At 42.8% G+C, this 17,790-nt stretch overlaps 1 protein-coding gene and 1 long non-coding RNA gene across 3 annotated transcripts; both read right to left on the reverse strand.

Annotated features, from left to right (window-relative positions):
* Positions 1–2,535: 2,535 nt before the first annotated feature.
* On the reverse strand, positions 2,536–12,537 carry brsk1a (BR serine/threonine kinase 1a; the record flags this gene model as incomplete). 2 transcript variants are annotated; one of them, XM_079182663.1, is made up of 19 exons in its annotated part: positions 2,536–2,735; positions 3,337–3,426; positions 4,039–4,249; positions 4,581–4,704; positions 4,858–4,906; positions 5,139–5,415; positions 7,145–7,205; positions 7,330–7,480; positions 8,234–8,331; positions 9,176–9,340; positions 9,495–9,526; positions 10,019–10,165; positions 10,320–10,388; positions 10,624–10,657; positions 10,900–11,016; positions 11,351–11,491; positions 11,940–12,025; positions 12,250–12,344; positions 12,453–12,537. In XM_079182663.1, the coding sequence occupies 19 exons, from the start codon at positions 12,535–12,537 to the stop codon at positions 2,536–2,538; spliced, it is 2,232 nt and encodes a 743-aa protein (XP_079038789.1). The 2 variants fall into 2 exon arrangements, with proteins under 2 accessions (XP_079038789.1, XP_079038788.1); XM_079182662.1 differs by having other exon boundaries at positions 2,536–2,771.
* A 3,232-nt stretch (positions 12,538–15,769) lies between these two features.
* LOC306713104 lies at positions 15,770–17,223 on the reverse strand. The gene is made up of 3 exons (XR_013767580.1): positions 17,094–17,223; positions 16,177–16,289; positions 15,770–15,858 (listed from the first exon to the last, which is right to left on the reverse strand). It is a non-coding gene; the product is annotated as an uncharacterized lncRNA (long non-coding RNA).
* Between the last annotated feature and the right edge of the window lie 567 nt (positions 17,224–17,790).

Genomic DNA, 17,790 nt, shown 5'->3' on the forward strand with positions numbered 1-17,790 from the left:
TTTAACTTTTACGACATTAGTGCAAGACAAAAGAAACAGCCGTGCACAATGAACGAACACCATTTAAACCCAGAAACTAAATAGACACACACATGAATTTAGGGTTTATTATTGTAACCATAACAATAAGGTGGATCTCTCTTTATTTTGACCATCAATTCAATCATAATTGTTCTTTTTATCACAGGCAATAGTTATAATAGTGCACTTTTTATATTTAAATTATGATACAGACATTTCTTTTTTTTTAAACACCTTATTCTACTGACCCTTATGAATGGAGAATAGTTTACAATCTTAGCCAGAGTTGGGTCAATGAAAGTGAAGGTGATGCAGTGATGAGAGAGATGAAAATGGTGATGGTGAGCAATCAAAGAGTGCATACGGACGGTGTGGCAAACAACTTTGTACAGTTTCTCTTGTGACGATGGCTACACAACGGGTGACGAGGCAAACAGACAGGGCGAAGGGGCACGGCGTGAAACCAAGAGATGGAGCGAATTAGCAAGCATTTAATGTGCGTGAGAGAAATGATGCGCCTGTTGGCTACGTTAGTGGATGTAATATTCCTGGGTCAGTCCAAATCTCTGCACGTGATCAGCTCAAAATGCATCTGCTGCGAAGTTTTCAGCATCCACCCGTCTCACACACGTTCCAGTTCTCAGAGATAAGTGCGATAAAAGACATGTGAGATATAAACAAAGGTCATCGGAGAAGTCGGGTGAGAGCAACATGTCAGACGTGCTATCAAAGTCGTTCTTCTTCTTGGGAACAAGCACTTGAAAAAAAAAAAAAAAGGAAGAGTGACAATGAGAAATTAAATATAACTCGAAATAGCTCTCGATATATTTTTGTTGTTTGTAAATGAATACATGGCACTAGCAACCACATGACCAAAAAAAAAGAAAAAAATACACAAATAAATAAATAAATAGATGGATAGATGGACAATTAAAATAAACATAACTGTAGCACTGTGTATCCCTCTGAAAACCTTCTGCACGTGTGTTGCATATTGTGCCGTATGGAAGACTGGTGAAAAACGTTGACTAGTCTGACGGAGTGCTGGAGTAATACGTGACTGTCCCGAGTTGCTACGTCTGCTTGCAGAATGGTGCGACTCTGTGGTGACGAGCGTGAGTGCGGCGATGGACTACTTGGCTTGTTGGTGAACACTGACGTTAGGAGCATGGGGGTTAGGAGACTCTTTGCTTGCTTCCCACTTTTTGAAGTCCTGGTTCAACAAGGAATCGACATCGCAAAACGTTTAAGTCCGGCATTTCGAAAATGTCCATTGATGAATTTCCTTTGTTTGTTTTTTTTGTTTGTTGTTTTTGTTTTGTTTTCCGAGTCAGTACATGAATACTATGGCAATAGGAGACAAGCTCGACAAGAAAGGTGGCTTCTGTTTGATCCACGGGCCAGGAATGCTCTTCTCATTCAATCTGGGCACAAACAGCTGTGATGAGGTTCATGGAACTATTCACGCGTAGTGTTTTTTTTTTATCTTCATATAATTATGTTTATATTTCTGTTCAAATCAAAAATACTTTTCTCCAGAGCAACAGGGGTCCAATGCGGAAAAAATCCTAAACGCATTGTTTAATATTGTCTCTGAGTAAAAAGAAAATACAAAAGAATAAAAACACTGAACTCTAAACGAATGCCTTTTAAAAAGCAACTGGTCAGCTTTCCCTCTGCGACGAGTATTTTCAGTTACCGTCTTCTCTGTTATCACTACTATGCTACTGACATCCTCCAAAGAAACATGTAAACAATAAATACAAACTAAATAAAAAAATATTTGTTGTTTTTTTTCACATTCACTTACTTAGCTTACTTGGTTGGTTTTCTTTACCTCAGGAGAAGACACTGCTGGAATTCTAGGATGTAGTTTCTCCTGAGAAAATCAGGACCGTTTGTTCAGGTTGCTAACTCTTAGGGTTCATCTGCTGAGATACATCTACATTTCTTTCAGTGTGGATTGGTAATTGCATGTTGCTTGATAATGATATGAGTGCACTGGTTAGTTTGCAGAGTAATCTTGAGAACCATCACAAGACTTGTTAATTCTTTTTGGTGTCAGATACTGTGTTACAATGATATGGTAGACTAGCCTATCTGATCATTTCAGCATCCTTTAGCAGGCTGATTTGCTAACTGGCATGCACATTAGCACTTCAAAAGTTCCTAGTTTGATCTGTGAAGCTGTATCTATGATGGATAGCAAACTGCTCATTCATATAATTTATTTTTTTCATTAAAGGGTGATTCCTTAACACTTGGTTCTCGTTTATAAGGTCGGAATCCTGGTGATCCAGAAGATCAAAAGAATCTCGAGTTGGGGAGAAAAAAGAGAGAAAAAAAGCATGACGGGGGAAAAGGCTCAATCCTTTCTGGTCGAGAAACCTTCAATAACTTCGTCAAGGACGAATAGGAGTAGCTCATGGCTCGCAGAGATACTTGGAGATGACGTTACGCTGTCTTCTCTCCGGTGTAGTTCAGGCATCCTGCTGCGCGCTCTCACTTTCTATCCTACGGTTGGGATTGGGTTCCATTGGAGGACAGCAGTCGGGTTCTCTCTTTCGCCGAGCCTCTGCGCTGCAGAACTCCCCCGCTGCCGCCTATGCCGCCGCCATCCGCTCGGTCGCCCCACTCGCACCTGTCGCCCCCACCCTCGGAGCGCCTCGAGTTTTGGCGGGTGGGGGTCCCATGGGGCCGGCCGTTCTTCTCATCTGGGAAGGGATCAGGAGAGGAGAACAGGAAAGTCACTCCCGACGTATACAGCGAAGGGAAATGAGATGCAGCTGTGATTACAAGAGTCGGGGGTGAGCCTGAGAGTTAGATCGGAAGCGGACACTACCGTTCTTCTTCTGCTACGGCCACAGCAGGTGATGGGAGCCTATGACCCCCCCCCCCCCCCCCCCGCAGGGCATTCTTAGCAAAATAAACAGAGTATTGTTTGAACCGAAAACAACAAAGTCCTTAGTCTGCATTAAAGGATATTAAGCAGGAAGCATTGGGAGTTAATGCTTATTCTACATAAACTACTGCTTGAAATATATCAAAAACAAGAAGCTCATGGGATGGCAGATAGGTTGGTAAACAGCACCATCTTAATCTGTAAATACTTAAAAGACAATTCCAGCACAAGGAAAGAAGTGTTGGTCATGTGGTTAAGAACTATTTCAAAACAAATGTGCAAAACACACATAAAAGATAATTGTCTCATTAAATAAGGATACCCCCGTATGCACTTAGGAGACAAAGTCAAAAGGAGAAAAATGTTGTTGTTTTTACTCTGCAGGGTGCACGAGTGTGTTTCAGCAGTCTCACCAGATAGGGCTTGCACCATGGGTTGATCATGGGAGCTGAGAAGCTGGGCTTGAATTGTTTCCACCACTCGTCTGAACCTGCGACTCGGACCTGGAGATGCACCGAGGCGACACAATGTGATACTTGAGGTTTAGTACCAAAACCACAACTATACAATTTTCAGATCACATCTTGCTGTGTTTAAGATTATTTTTCAACAAAGAACTTTTTTTTTTAAGTCAGTCCAATAGGCCACCAACTTCTCAGATGCATCACTTTTCATTGTGTACTCAAAATACAGCCTTAAAATGAAGTAATAAAGTAACAAAATTATGATTTCATTCAGAAAATGTCAGAATCACAGAATAAGTAAACAAGACTAAGGATCTAAACCAAGCATTCATATATAAAAGAATAGTTTGACATTTAAGAAATATTCGCTTTCTGCCGGTGAGTTAGATAAGAAAATTGTTACAACTCTATATATAAAGCCAGCAGCCTGTTAGCTTAGCATAAAGACAGGAAACAGGATAAAACAGATTGCCTGGCTCCGTTCAACGGTACATAACTATCGTTATGAATCCTCTCATATAAATCTCCAACAAAAAGCAATGAAGCGTACTTTCTAAACTTATATTTTAAGTCAGTACAAACAAAACTACTTCCAAAATGTAAATAGTAGTGAAGTTTAAATCAGGTCCATATTGTGTCCGCTCCTCTTGCCTGAAATGAGGGTGAACGTCACGCTGTAGATTCCCGTCTCCCTCCTGCCCTCCCTCTCGGTCCTCTCCCGGTCTCGCTCCCTCTCGCCTTCGGAGAAAGCGATGTCCACCTGGAACTTGACGGGCTTCTGGAAGACGGAGGGGCCGCCGGAGGACTTGTACTCGGCCCGAAAGCTGGTCTGAGAGAGAACGCTGTGACTGAGTGACGGGATCTGTTCGGTAGGGAGACAGAGAAGAAGCAGAGAGACCGACAGACTTACGAGGCGGGAGAGGTTCGGGGGGCAAACGTGAGTATAGGGAGACAAAGGGTGAGGGTGAGGAGAGGAGAGAAAGAGTGAGACATTGGTGAAAGCAAAGTGATCTATCAACGTGCCACGAGTGAGCGAGATTGAAATAAAGAGAAAGCAGAAATAATGAAAGAAATGATGTGTATACAGTATGAGAGTGCGGGTGAAGTCCGTACAACGTTGCCAGTGAGAGCCACGCTTTCTACAAACAAGCTTTGATAGTGAGAGGCGTGCAAAGGCCGCATCAGGTACTCACAGACAGGAACGCGTGGACGATGTCGGCTTTGACAGAACTCAGAGGTTTGTCTCTGATCACCACAAAGATCTGCTCCTCTTTCTCCAAGCCGATGAAGTTCCCAAACCACGACTTCTTAGCCAGCCTGGTAGCCAGACAAAAAAAATATATACAGTAGCAGCAGATACACGGAGCCATAGACAACACACACACACAGCTTTATTGAGTGAAAACAAGCGACACCTCAGCTCCTCATTTATTCCTTCCTCACTCATTCATCTCAAGGAGTGTGACTTACTCAGGGCTGGATTCTGGTGTTAGACTGGACATGTCTTCTGATGTAGGAACTGAAAGAGACAACGCATATTAAAATCGAAATTTGCGTACAATATTAGATCTTTAGCTGGAAGCCGGAGGGGAAAAATAATTGAGATGCATTCATAGAGGTCTGGAACACAGCATGCTGAAACGTTTTACAACTGAAGGAAACCTTTTGAAACTGATGGGCTACTTCAGTATGTTCCATACCTGTGCAGATACCGACGCCCGCATAATATTGAGGCAAACTATAAAACTCACCTTGCAGTTTGCGGCGATGGAAGCGGGGGGAGCCCAGCAGGTTGTTCTTGAAAGAATTGAGGCGAGTCCTCCAGTGGGCAGAGCTGCTGGCCGCCATGCCGCTTCCCCCTCCTGGGCTGGAGGGCGGGGTGAGGGACAGTGAGCCCACCCCTCCCCCTCCCTCCGCCCGCGAGGAGGACGAGGACGAGGAGGAGGAGGGCGGGGTGGAGGAGGGGTGGTGAGGGTGGTGGACAGGGGTGCCCAAGGGTGTGGGCAACGGAGAACCCTGGGGAGTGACCTGCGGCACACAGTGGGCAGAGTTTGGGTAGAAGCTCTTAGTCACGGACTTAAGGACAGAGGACGAGGGAAAGAAGAAACGAGGGATGGGTGACAGGAGCGGAGAAGGGGAAGGTGAGCGGGAGGATGGGTTGTGCAGAGGCAGGGACTTGATGGGCTGCAGATGGGGTCGGTCTGCCGGTCCCTTGGTGGGCAGGGTCTGGGTCTTTGGGTTGGGGGGAGCTTTGGGCTTGTCATGAGCCCGTGCTGAGCGAGGAGTGGTGGCGTTTCCCTGTTTGGGCTCCTTTGTGAGGGGGGTGGCGGTGGCAGAGGTGACGTCTGATTGGCTGAAAGTGAAGACGGGGCTTTGATAGGACTGGGGAGTGGGGTTTGTGGGGTGGGAGGGATGGATAATAAGAAAGAGAGGGGATGGAACATGGAGAAAGGATGGAAATGAATATCATGCTTTATGACAAAAGAGTGCATCTTGTGTAGTAGTGAAAGTGTCAAATGCAATACTACCAGTGCTGACTATAAAAACTTTCATTTTGTCCCTTTAGTCTTTTGTGCCATTTGTATCTTATGTGAGTGAGGGTTTAGTGACAGTTGTGGTCGTGACAGGGTTAAAAATGCAGTGACAAAGGACAGTGGCTGTGAAGGTGTTACTGTTCAGCGAGTGCCGGTAAGTTACGGTTGATTATGTAATTAATGTATTGAGTGTGTCAATGCAGTTTAGAACATGAGCCAACCAGAAAAGATCACATGAAACCAAAATGAATCAACCAATTTAAAGGTAATATGTTATATTCTTAACAATTATATTTACAACTAGTGCATGCATGGTGAGGAAGAGAAGTGACATGAAGTGGAAAATGCCACACAAACCTCCTGTGAGATTAAATGTGGGGAGCTGGTGTTGTGATGAAGTGTCAGAATGGCTGAGGGGCTGAATCCATTTTTTTAAAGCAGTTTAATGCCGGAGTGGGCGATACCAGCAAAAAAAACAGTTGCTTAAGTAATCACAGCATTCTTGATAGTTAACAATGTAATTAGTAAAACATTCAAAATTACAGTGTAAATGTGCTTCCTAAAGCTTATCTCAAGCTAATATGCGGATTCCTGGCCAGCGTTGTGTTGCTGAGCCGCAGCAGTAGAGATAGTAACACAAAGAGGAAATTCTGTAATCCGAGTTCACACTACGAGACTTTTAAAGTCGTCAGACCGCTGTGCTGTTCACACTTCACACTTTGCTGTCTTGCGATTGGGAGACTTGAAGTCGTCGTGGTTTACGCACAACATGACTGACAGGCGACAGTGGGTCACACGTTACGAGATCTTTCGCCGAGAGGAGGAAACCCCCCCCTGGAGTATGTCTTGGTCTCCAAACTACCGTTCCTATTACCCCAGGTTTCCCCGAGCCAACACCAATTTCTCTCTGATCTGGGGCTTCTGTTGAGGGGCTCGGAGAACTTTCAGCAAGTAGAAAATCAGGGCTTAAGTCGTGTGGTGTGAACTCGGCATTAGGAAGGGATCTTTTATTGGCGTGTGAATTTAAGCTCAAACTTAGAAAGATTCCCCAGCCTGTGATCCTTTAATTGTACTAAGTGACAGGGGGAATTAAAATATGCAAATCAATGTTGTAAAATCCAGTATTTGATAATGCATGCTTGCAACGCATCATGTTCAAAGTGCAGGTAATCAAAGCAGCAGCAACAGTTAGGTTTGTTAGAAGTTGGCCAACAGGCCCTTACCCTGGGGCTGCTGAGAGGGCTGGAGGAGAGCCCGGTAGAGGCTCCGCTGACTGAGCGAGACCTGACGAAGAGACCGGGGGTCAAAAGATCTCCAACAACGACAGAGTGTAACCACCAAGAAACTGTGGGCCTTCTTGGTGTGCAACATTTAGAGTGTGTGTACTGTGTATGTGTGAGTACTGTACCTCTGGCTGTGTGCAGCTGTGTCCAGGGCCCTGCGAGGCGGGGTAGGAGACCCCTGTTCGGTAACACTCAGCACCTCCAGGCTTTTCCTCTCGGGGCGACAGCGGCCGTGGCGCGTCAGCATCGGAGAATCCACGCGCTTTCGAGGAGGGTCTGCTGTGGAACCAATGTCAATTAGCAGTTTAATTAAAGCTTATGTTAAAGCCACAGTTTTTCTTATAATTACATGATATGTTGTGCAACTGCCATCGTGAAATAAGAGCACTCTCAAAAAGATGGTTTGTCCTTTTTGCCTACGTCTTCATCCTCCCCACTCCCCTGATGTCACTCTGTCACTCTGCATGTATTTTCTCTTTTGCAGAACTAAAAACTATGATTATGCTGAAAGTGATTTTTTTCCACAGGCCTTTAGCTCGCTGCACCATCTGTGACTGTGATACATGTAGCGTTATTTACACATACAGAATAGCTGCCTTCTTCCAGTTTTGTCACATAGAGAAATCTTGCAGATGTCGTGCAAAGTCTGGCTCGATTATTAAAACACAATTATGACTTATTGTAAGTAAAATGTTACACATAGTTCCATAAAATTCCACCATAAAATAATAATAAAAAAAGTGTGGCAACAAGAGGGCTTAATCTTTCTTTTTTCCATATTGTTTCGTGTTTTATTGCTAATGGTGGTGATCACAATGACTGATTAATAGGCTCACAGCTTTCAGTGCAAAATATTGAATCCAAAATGTAATAAATACTTAAAAAATCACAAATTCATTGGCAGAGGTAATGAGTACCTGTGTATGGCACCAGACTCACATACTGTGTAGAACAACTGCTTCACAGAAACTGGCTGAGAAAAGCAGCTCCCTCCCTTGAGTGGTTCTCTCCTGCCCCCTAGTGACTGACCTACGTCATTGCGCGGTGGCAAATCCTCGTCCTCATAGCTGGGGTAGCGCTCTTTCCTGTCCAGCAGCAGGTAATAGATCATCTTCTCCTGGTTTTCCCTGAAAGAAACAGAAAGAGAGAGAGAGAGAGAGAGAGAGAGAGAGAGAGAGAGAGAGAGAGAGAGAGAGAGAGAGAGAGGAAGAAGATGGGAAAGAATAATGTTGAAATGAGCAATATGTGATAATAGTAGGTACCACTGCTATAAAGTCAGTGCAGAAAACATGAGCAGGTTGTAGCAAGTGACCGCACAATTGATGATGTTTTTATTGACTGCTCTCCACTCAAACATATATTTACTGGAACAGACCGGAGAGAATTGTCACCCGGCCACATACTTACTCCTGCTCGTGCTATGTTCCCTACTAAGGCACGTTCAGGGGCTGGATCCTCCAAAGGCTGCAGTCCTCGACTGAAGCACAAACCTGCGCGTCATGTGAAGCCCTCAATATCACTTTGTTGTGACAAGGAGCACCTGACGGCACCATGACTTTGATATTGGTGGGGCTTCTGGTCGATCCACCATCTTGCATGCTTTAACCCTGTGGTGAGTTAGTCATGCTGACTCACCACAGGGTTTTCTGCGTTGCATGACGGAGAGGAAACCATATTCCCTCTCTGCTTTCAGACAGCACAATACACAGGGGTCAATAAAAAAAGCATAAAAGTACATGGCTGCCTGACTAGAATAAAGTAACAACTAAGTGTCCAATCTACTGTATTGTAAATGATATAGTCTTTTAATATCATACTGTTTTTAAATCACACCATAGCCACATATCTGTCCGTTTTTTAAGTCAGGCAGTGGTGGTTTTATTACATGGTGTTGACATTTTCCTGTTCACTCAGCGTACAATCGTGCACTGTGAAACATAGACGGTGTCAAGGGTTGAAAAAAATGCTTACTCTTCACACTGCAAATCACGCGTGAGCTTGCCTCGGTCTCGGAAACAACCCAGCGAGTGCATGCTGTCCAACACATCTGGGTCCAGCTCAGTCAGGGACGAGATTCGCCTCACACACACTCGCCTGGGAGGAGGCTGCTCGGGACACGGCTCATTACGACCACCCCTGGGAGCCACACACACACACACACACATAACACACACGATGAAACACACGTGAATGACACAGATGTAGTGTCTATGATTCAATATGACGCAGCGTTGCTTTAAATTAGTATTTCACTTGACGATCAAGTATGTAAAAATGAAGATGTACTCACAGGTACCAGGCATGTTTCTGGATGGCCTCTAGCTGTAAAGGGTGACAGTGCAGTCTGTTAACAGCCAGATGGCCACAGAGCTTTGCTGTGTAAACACTTCACACCAGATACTTTTCTTGCATGCACAAAACACCTCATCAGTTCTGAATATTTTACATTAAAAATCACAATTTGCATGCGTCGGGCTGATTTCTGACGCCTTTGATCCTGTGCCTCAAACACGCTGATGACGCAATCGCCCAATTTAAATGCAACTGTGTCTCTAATCCACGTCATCTATGATGAACTAAATGCGAGAGCGCAGATCCAGCTGCAAAGGGCACAAGGAAAGAAATCTAAAAAATTATTGATATTAATGACTGCGGTCCAATGACGCTGCTCTTTTTAATTCCAATGTATTCAAAAGGAAGGAATGAAAGGCAATCCCACAATTGAACACAGGTGTAAATCTGACTAAATTCCAGGTGTTTGAGCAGCATTCAGACCCCCGGGTGGATGAGTCTGGTGTGAGCAGAGTCTCATACCGTGAGCCTCTTTTCAGGGTTGACTTCAATCATGCCCTTGAGCAAGGACTGGCAGTCCGGCGGGATGAAGTGGGGCATGTGGAACACCCCGCTCTTCACCTTCTCCAGGAGCTGCCGTAAATTGTCGTGGTCAAAGGGCAGGGCACCCTGTGGGAGAGAAAAGGAGAGGTAAGGAGGAAAAACAGATCAGATGTGATCAAATACACTTGACTTGAAAAGGGAAAAGTAAGTTAAGACTGCAAACAAATGAGAAGCTTTTTTACAAAAGGACCAAACTGAACCGTGAAAGTAAAAGACCTACCACCAGCAGAGCAAACAGGATGACCCCACAGCTCCACACATCTGCTCTCCGCCCATCATATTTCTCCCCCTGCCAAAGACAGAATCCACATCAGTTCCACACTGACCATCGATCGATTACATTTAAGGCTTGTCCATGAAATCTCGGTCACGGTGACACACTATATATTCTAGTTAAATTATTTTTGTATGACTTTGAAATGGTCAGTGATGTCTTTTTGTTTAGTTTTTGCCACTTAATGGATAATATATTTACATCATTTGCTCATTTTTGTTACAGGTACCAAAAGTTGAGCAACACTTACGCGTATAACTTCAGGGCAAGCATAATGTGGCGATCTAAAATGAAAGAAATATGTTACAAGCAACATTTCTATGCTTACAATTCTAGAATAATTTGCAGTAATACTAATAATAGTAGAACTAAAGCTGTCTAAAGCCTGTAGCTTCTGTGACAACTACTCTACTCTTTATCGTTACATTATGTAATATGCATGGATTGACATTAATCCTGAAGTACAAAATATGAGCCTTTTTTTATAATGTGTGTGTTCACATTATTATACAGAGCTGGTACTCACCCACAGCTGGTCTCTAACAAACTGTCTCCCACCTGTAGGGAGGCCATGCCAAAGTCAGCAATCCGGATGTTGTTCTTTTCATCCAGGAGCAAGTTCTCAGGCTTCAGGTCTCTGTGACTGCAAGAACACAACAGATACTGTAAGTCTATTAGTGCTGGTTATGACATTTCATCTTAACTGCAGGGGTTTGATAAAGAGCCTTTAATATTGGTTCATGCACACACAATCACAAGTTTTTCCACGACTTCACTACTTGATCCGCTGTCACAAAAATGTATTTAAGGATGCTAAATGCCTGCAGACATCAATTCAGCATAAAAGAGGAAAGTTTCAGATGCATTTCTGATGTTATTGATGTAATTATTCTGCCATGACACATGCAATTGGCATTGATTCCTCGTTGTTTAAAGGAGGTTCATTTAAGGTACCACTGCTCTCTGCAGAAACCTACCAGATGGAATGACTGTGGCAGAAATCCAAAGCAGAGATGATCTGCCTGAAGAACTTCCTGGCCTCTTTCGGAGTCAGCCGGCCCTTCTTCACCAGGTAGTCAAACAACTCTCCTCCTGACACATGCTCCAGCACCAGGTACCTGCCGACATACAAGCGCAACAGTGTTCATCTCTACGGGACAGAAACAATAAATCTAACCTCATTCAGTAATAAACTGTAAGATACAAATAATGTAATGTTGGATTCTAGGATCATAACATAAAAGTATAATCTTGCAATGTATCTTTTTTTTGCGAACTCACTTTCAGCCAACCTGCCTGTCTACACCAACAGTTGTTTTATATCAGTGTTAAAGCAATTTGGCGAGTATTTTGTTTTCTCAAGATAGATCAAAAACTTTCCAGAATAGTTGTGGGAGATGAAGGAAAAATTTGAATTAGAGTGATGAGAGCAGATTAATATAGTTGTTAAGAGTCATATTTATACCCATTCCTGCTCCAAAGTTCAGCATTCACAACAAGAAAAGAAGCATGCAGACTGCACTGAGGCCAGTTGTGAGGCTCTTTCGAATTGCAGAGGGGACTCACAGGTATTTGCTATTCTCGTAAACATCATGCAGCTTCAACACATGCGGATGCTCAATCAGTTTCAGAATGGCAATCTCCCTCTCAACCTGGTTAGAGAGAGGAGACAGATGTGAAGAAAAAGAGATGAAGACACGAAAGCAGAGGACACACGGATGTCATTTTTAAAGCAACAGAACAGTTCATATCTAAACTAAGACAGAAGTCAAAGACAGATAATATGGAGGAGTTTGTGTGTTGCATAAAACATCTAATTATAAACACAAATTTGCATTATCGTCACTGCGACGACCTCACCGGCGTCACACTGTACCTTCATCAGTACTGACTCAGACAGCTTCTCTCTGTTGACTATTTTGATCGCTACCTTCTGACCCGTAATGCAATGGACCCCGAGCTTGACCAGTCCTGAAAAACACAACGAGAGAGGACGGATGGGCATGAAAGAGGCCTCATCTACAGTATGTTATATTTCTACATGAAATATCAGTTTAAAATACAGTGTGTTGTACTCACCTGTCTGTCCCTTCCCCAGTGTTTTTTCCAGTCGGTAGGGCCCAACATACTGAGCTGACTGACTTAGAGACAGTTCCTTACTCATACTGCTCTTTCTGGAGGCTAACACGCTACTACTACTACTGCACAGTGGTTATTGCAATCACTGTGATATTATACAGCGTATACAGGTATTGAAGGACTACCTTTTATTTCAGTGATAACAATGCAACCCTGAAGTTACAGGGCGAACACGCGAAAAATGCAAAAGTCAAACTGGTGCTGATTTACAACATCTGGATGATAAATTAGCATTCTTCATCTAAACCTGGTTAACACACAGAGCTAAATATTTCTGCCTTTTTGATTCAAAGCACAGTAAACATGTACAACGTTGATATTTAACAAAAAATAGCTTGCTAGTGGTTGATAAAAGCAGAGAAACTGAGATGGTTTTAAGTTTCTTATGCGTTAAATACTGACCAATACCCTAAAGATAAACAAGGTAGGCACACTAAAGAGTGCACTCCTGTACATTAGCTTATATGAACAACGTACATGTATCACATTAATTTTAAATGACGGTTAATAAGAAAAATATCGCAGAGTAACCTCAACGTTATGCCGTTATTAGCCTTAAAACAACCAAGCTGTTTCACGTCTGACGCACAGATTTATATCCTTTGCCGGTTGAGGCCAATGACAACACGTCAAATAGGTCAATTAAATGTTAGCACTGATGGTTAAATCAGTTGTATTCTCTGTGTTGGGCCTGTTTTACAGGTGCAATAACGTGCTATTTTAGCCTCGCCGCCGCTCTCCCACACAGCAGCGAGGCTAGCTTTAGCTTCAACGCCTGGACCAACGGCCGTCTCGCTCGCGCCGCCTGTCAAAAAAACCGACACCTCCTGAAGTTTCCGGGCATCGCCAAACGATTAAATTTATCAGACAGCCGCCGCATTCTCGCAATATCTCGAGGTGAAACGCGTATTCCCAACAAAACAACCATCTTTAGCGAAGTCCTCCCCCTCCCTGTCTCTCTCCCTCCCCGTCTCCCCCCCCCCCTCTACATCACTGCAAGTATATCACAGCATCTTCTCCTCTCTCCTTTGGCGTGTCCTCCTCCCTCACCGGCGGATGCCCAGGTAGAAAAACACAGATATCCGCAGATCAACCCGCACTATCATCGACTGCGTTATTCCCCCTCGTCGCTTCTGATAATAGTTCACGCAGGGTAAAGGCCCCCTGTATTACACTCCCTTCGGTTTTCTTGCCGTAAATCGATATTTTCTCTCTCCTCTTCCTTCCTCCGTCTCACTCGCATCAGCATCCGGGTCCCTCTCCCTCTCCATCCACTCTCCTCTCGCCTCTCATCCCCCGCCCTCCTGCTGATCATCTTCCTCAAAATACGCTTATCTCTGCATTCACCTCAGCCCCGTGGCCACACTGTGGGCCCCCATGCATTGTTGCGGACACCTCCCTCGCTGTTATTATGTAAGACCTTTGTAAACATCGCCGGAGGCAGCGGATGGGACGCTGCTTGTTAAGGGGTGCTGTGGCCCTGCTCCGGCCTTGCAGAATCACTCGTGTCCCACGGGTGGTGTTTTTAATTGAATAGAATGTATAGAATGTGATGCATTGTTATAGATCGAACATTTCATGAGACAAAGATACAATTATGATAAATATAACACTGTGAAAGGAAGCATTGTGCATAAGCACATTGTACTAGTAATGCTTTTACTTGTTAACATGCAGGACTCTTACCTGAAACAGAGGATTATTTAACTTGTCCATTACAAGTAAAACTCCTGCATTCATAATCATATTACTCAAGTACAGATGTATTGACAACAAAATGTTCAAATGTAAAAATAAAAGTATGTTGTTCAATGATCAATGTTGTGAGCATTTTTTTGTTTTGAGTAGTTTAATCATATTTTATAAGATGACCATATGTTTGAGCTTAATGTAAAATCGCAATGTTCAAAGTAAGTAATAGCTACAAATAAATTGTATTCATAAATTGAATTATTTCCACATTAAACATTGTTTTAATGTCTTCTGCGTTGTTATCCCTGAAGACATGTAACAGTAGAAAAAGCAAAAAAACATTTTCTGATGAGCACATCTCCTTAAACCTGTAAAGGAAACTGAAAGACAAGCGTGAGGTGCTGTCTTAAATGAATCGTTCAGGCATGACAGTTTTATATTTTTAAAAAAAGGGTAAGTAGGACATTTGAATGTATCTGTAAAGTGCCTTGAAAAATCTCTAAAATCTCAATTTGAAATGTTGTGTGTGGGCGGATAATTCCCCAAAGCCCATCTTCATCTATGCCTATCTGGTTGATTTACACGCAGCCAGAAGGATTTGTCTCCAACCGCGGAGCAGAAATAGAACAGGACACATACTCATCCTACCGTTCTCTGGTTCATTCTGACGACGGGACATATGTGGTCCTTTGGGATCAAAGTAAGTCAGCGCAATAGAAAATAAGTAGGCCTAAATCAGGGCTGTAAAGGATAAAGTCTACATCCCTTAAAAGGACAATAACAAACAAGTCTACATTTATGACGGATACATTGGAAAAATCATGCTTTAGAGGACAAAACGTCTGTTTTGAGGACAGAATGAACTTTGCCTTTCCATACACCTAAAAACATACATGTATACCCACCCCATACCTATGTTTTCTTTCACAAACGAATGTCAACAACTAACTGTGCTCATTCAAGTGAATTCTGTATCTCCAGAGCTTGATCCTGCACCACTCGTTCCTCTATTACATGAGAGGTTGTACTGTATAGCTTGTGAGTAAAACCCTCTGGTTCCTAAAAACCTTTTGCTCCGGTCTACTGAAAACAAGGAACTCTGGAAAAACTTCTCTTCCATGTCCTTTCTCCAGTCTGCTCCACACTCATTGAAAGAGCTCCAGCTGTGAAAAGTGATATTAGACTGCTCAGTGCAGGAACTAATGTGAGGATTAAGCAGAGATTAACAAACGTTTCTTAAATCCATTAAGAGTAGCTGTTCCACGTAGAAGCCTGAGCCAGTGGAGATAATTCAACAGGCAGTAGATCTAAGAGTTTGTCAGAACATGGCTGATATAATAACATCTGTGATTCCCAAGAAAAAAAAAACACATGTGTGTGGTTAATGGAAAAGCTTTATATTTATTGTTGTATTTATTTTGTTGTTGTATTTTTGTGCATGAATATGTTCCAGTGCATAGGTAATCAGAGTTATAGTTGAGTCGATAATGTGAGTTGTAACATTTATGTAAAAATGTTTACATTGGCATCATTGCCCCCCCCCCCCCCCCCCCCCCCCCCCCCCCCCCCGCTTCAGATGTTGTGATGGTTCAGTCCAACGCAATAAGCAAGGAAAGGAATGCTGGGAGAGTGGAGGGGTTTGATGAAGTGAAAACTGTGATTGAAAAAGAAAGAAAATGGTAAATGTTGTGAATTTGCAGGAGCATACAGAATATGATACCATTTGGCCCCCGAAGGTACCTTACAACAGACAGTCTATATTATATGGAACTATACGAAATATTACATGGTAAACAAAAGATCAAACAATCCTTCCTAGTCAGTAATGTATTTATTATGTATGGAACAGCTTACTTATCATTTTCAAATTCCCATCTCACAATATCCATTTTGTCATTTAAACATCCATTTTTCTTTTCCAGGTTCAGTACTTGTTTTCTATTTAGTTTTTTTTACATTTGTGTGAACTTACATTTTATTAAGGTGTTCTTCCTTATGTATCATGATCCCTCAGACAGGGTTTTTATACAGGCCTGTAAAGCATCTATCAGATCTTTACAGCTTTCCACTCCCTTCTCTCTGACACTGAAACACAAAGCTGGATTTACAAAACACACTTACCACTCACTGCACGTGTAGCTGCGTTATCCTCTTTGGCATATTACAAGGTTTCCTCTAAAATTGAAAAATGTGACGTGCAAAATAAATACAGGATACAAGTGGAGGACACAAGTAATCTCTAAATGCAGTCTAAGTGTGCATCAAAGGGATTTTTACACTATAGCCTGATAATAAAGTATTTCACCTTAAACCCCCACGGCTGCTTTTATCTGCATTTGTTGAAGTACGAGAAGAAGATTGTGTAATCTGTGCAGCCGCTCCACAAACACTAATCACAGCTGCACGTGGACTCGTCTGTCGCTTCTTCATGTAACACGAACCAACAGCCTGGAATGTGCCGATGCTCTGCAATAGGTCATACATGTGGAAGTCTATTTTAACCTCAGGTGGATTTGTGCTTCTCAAGACATGTGCGTTACTGTGAGAGCTCTCTGTAAATGCCACTACACACTGAGTCCTGTGATGTTGAGTGGATTCACTGAAAGTTGTGAACAAGATTTACATGTTGAGCCCCAAAAATGAATATGAATGCATTTGATGTCCTGCCTAGTGGTCAGTAATGATGACTGAGAATGGACACAAAGTTGTAATGGAAAGTGAGCAGTTAGTTGGAACCCACAGTTAACAAATCATCGTTGAGGGCGCAAAGTTATACGAAGACACTTCGACACTTTACACTCACCAAATACCGCCACACTGACACTGATATTTGTATAATTACCATTTTTAGCATGTATCATTTATACATCATTCCTGTCCATAACTCACCATTTGTTAACGTCCTCTTTGATAACCTGGCACGGTGCTGGCATAGCTTCGTTAGAGTCTGGCATTTTGACAGAGAAGAGCTGGAGGTTTGTGGTGGTGCGTTGCTGCAAGAGCTGCAGTCAAGTGTGGTTACAGATTGGTTACAGAGATGGAGGGAGGGAGGGAGGGAGGCAGGGAGGAAGGGAGGGAGGAGACATAACCATGATTGTGTGTGATTAACTCGAAAGAAATTAATCATCTGCAAGAGATTATTTTGTTTAATTTCTATAGTCTTATACTTATTTTATCATGTTTTTACCAAATGTTTAAGGGTGTTCTGTGTCTTTGCTCCTTTCTCTTAAACCATTGTCTCTGATATTCTTTCCCATTTATGTACATCAACCAATATATTTGAGGTATTCCTGAATGCTTCCAGTAATGTCCTTTGTTTTACCATCTGTCTAATGAATATGCAGATAGCTGACCTTTTGAGTCAAGCATTAAGCATTACAAAGACCTCATAATGCATCTACAATGCTCACTACAGGGGAGGGTCTTTTTCTGAAAAGAGATTGGAGAGCCTGGCTTTGTATAACACTGCTTTGTTGGCTTAAGAGGTTGTGAGGTTATAGCATTTGTTCCACCTGTAAAATGTTGAATTAGACACGCTGTTAAAAATGATGCAACTAATAGTCTGAAAATAATCCAGAATTTAAAG

The sequence above is a fragment of the Pholis gunnellus genome (genome assembly GCF_910591455.1).
Source record: "Pholis gunnellus genome assembly, chromosome: 21".
Lineage (NCBI taxonomy): Eukaryota > Metazoa > Chordata > Actinopteri > Perciformes > Pholidae > Pholis > Pholis gunnellus.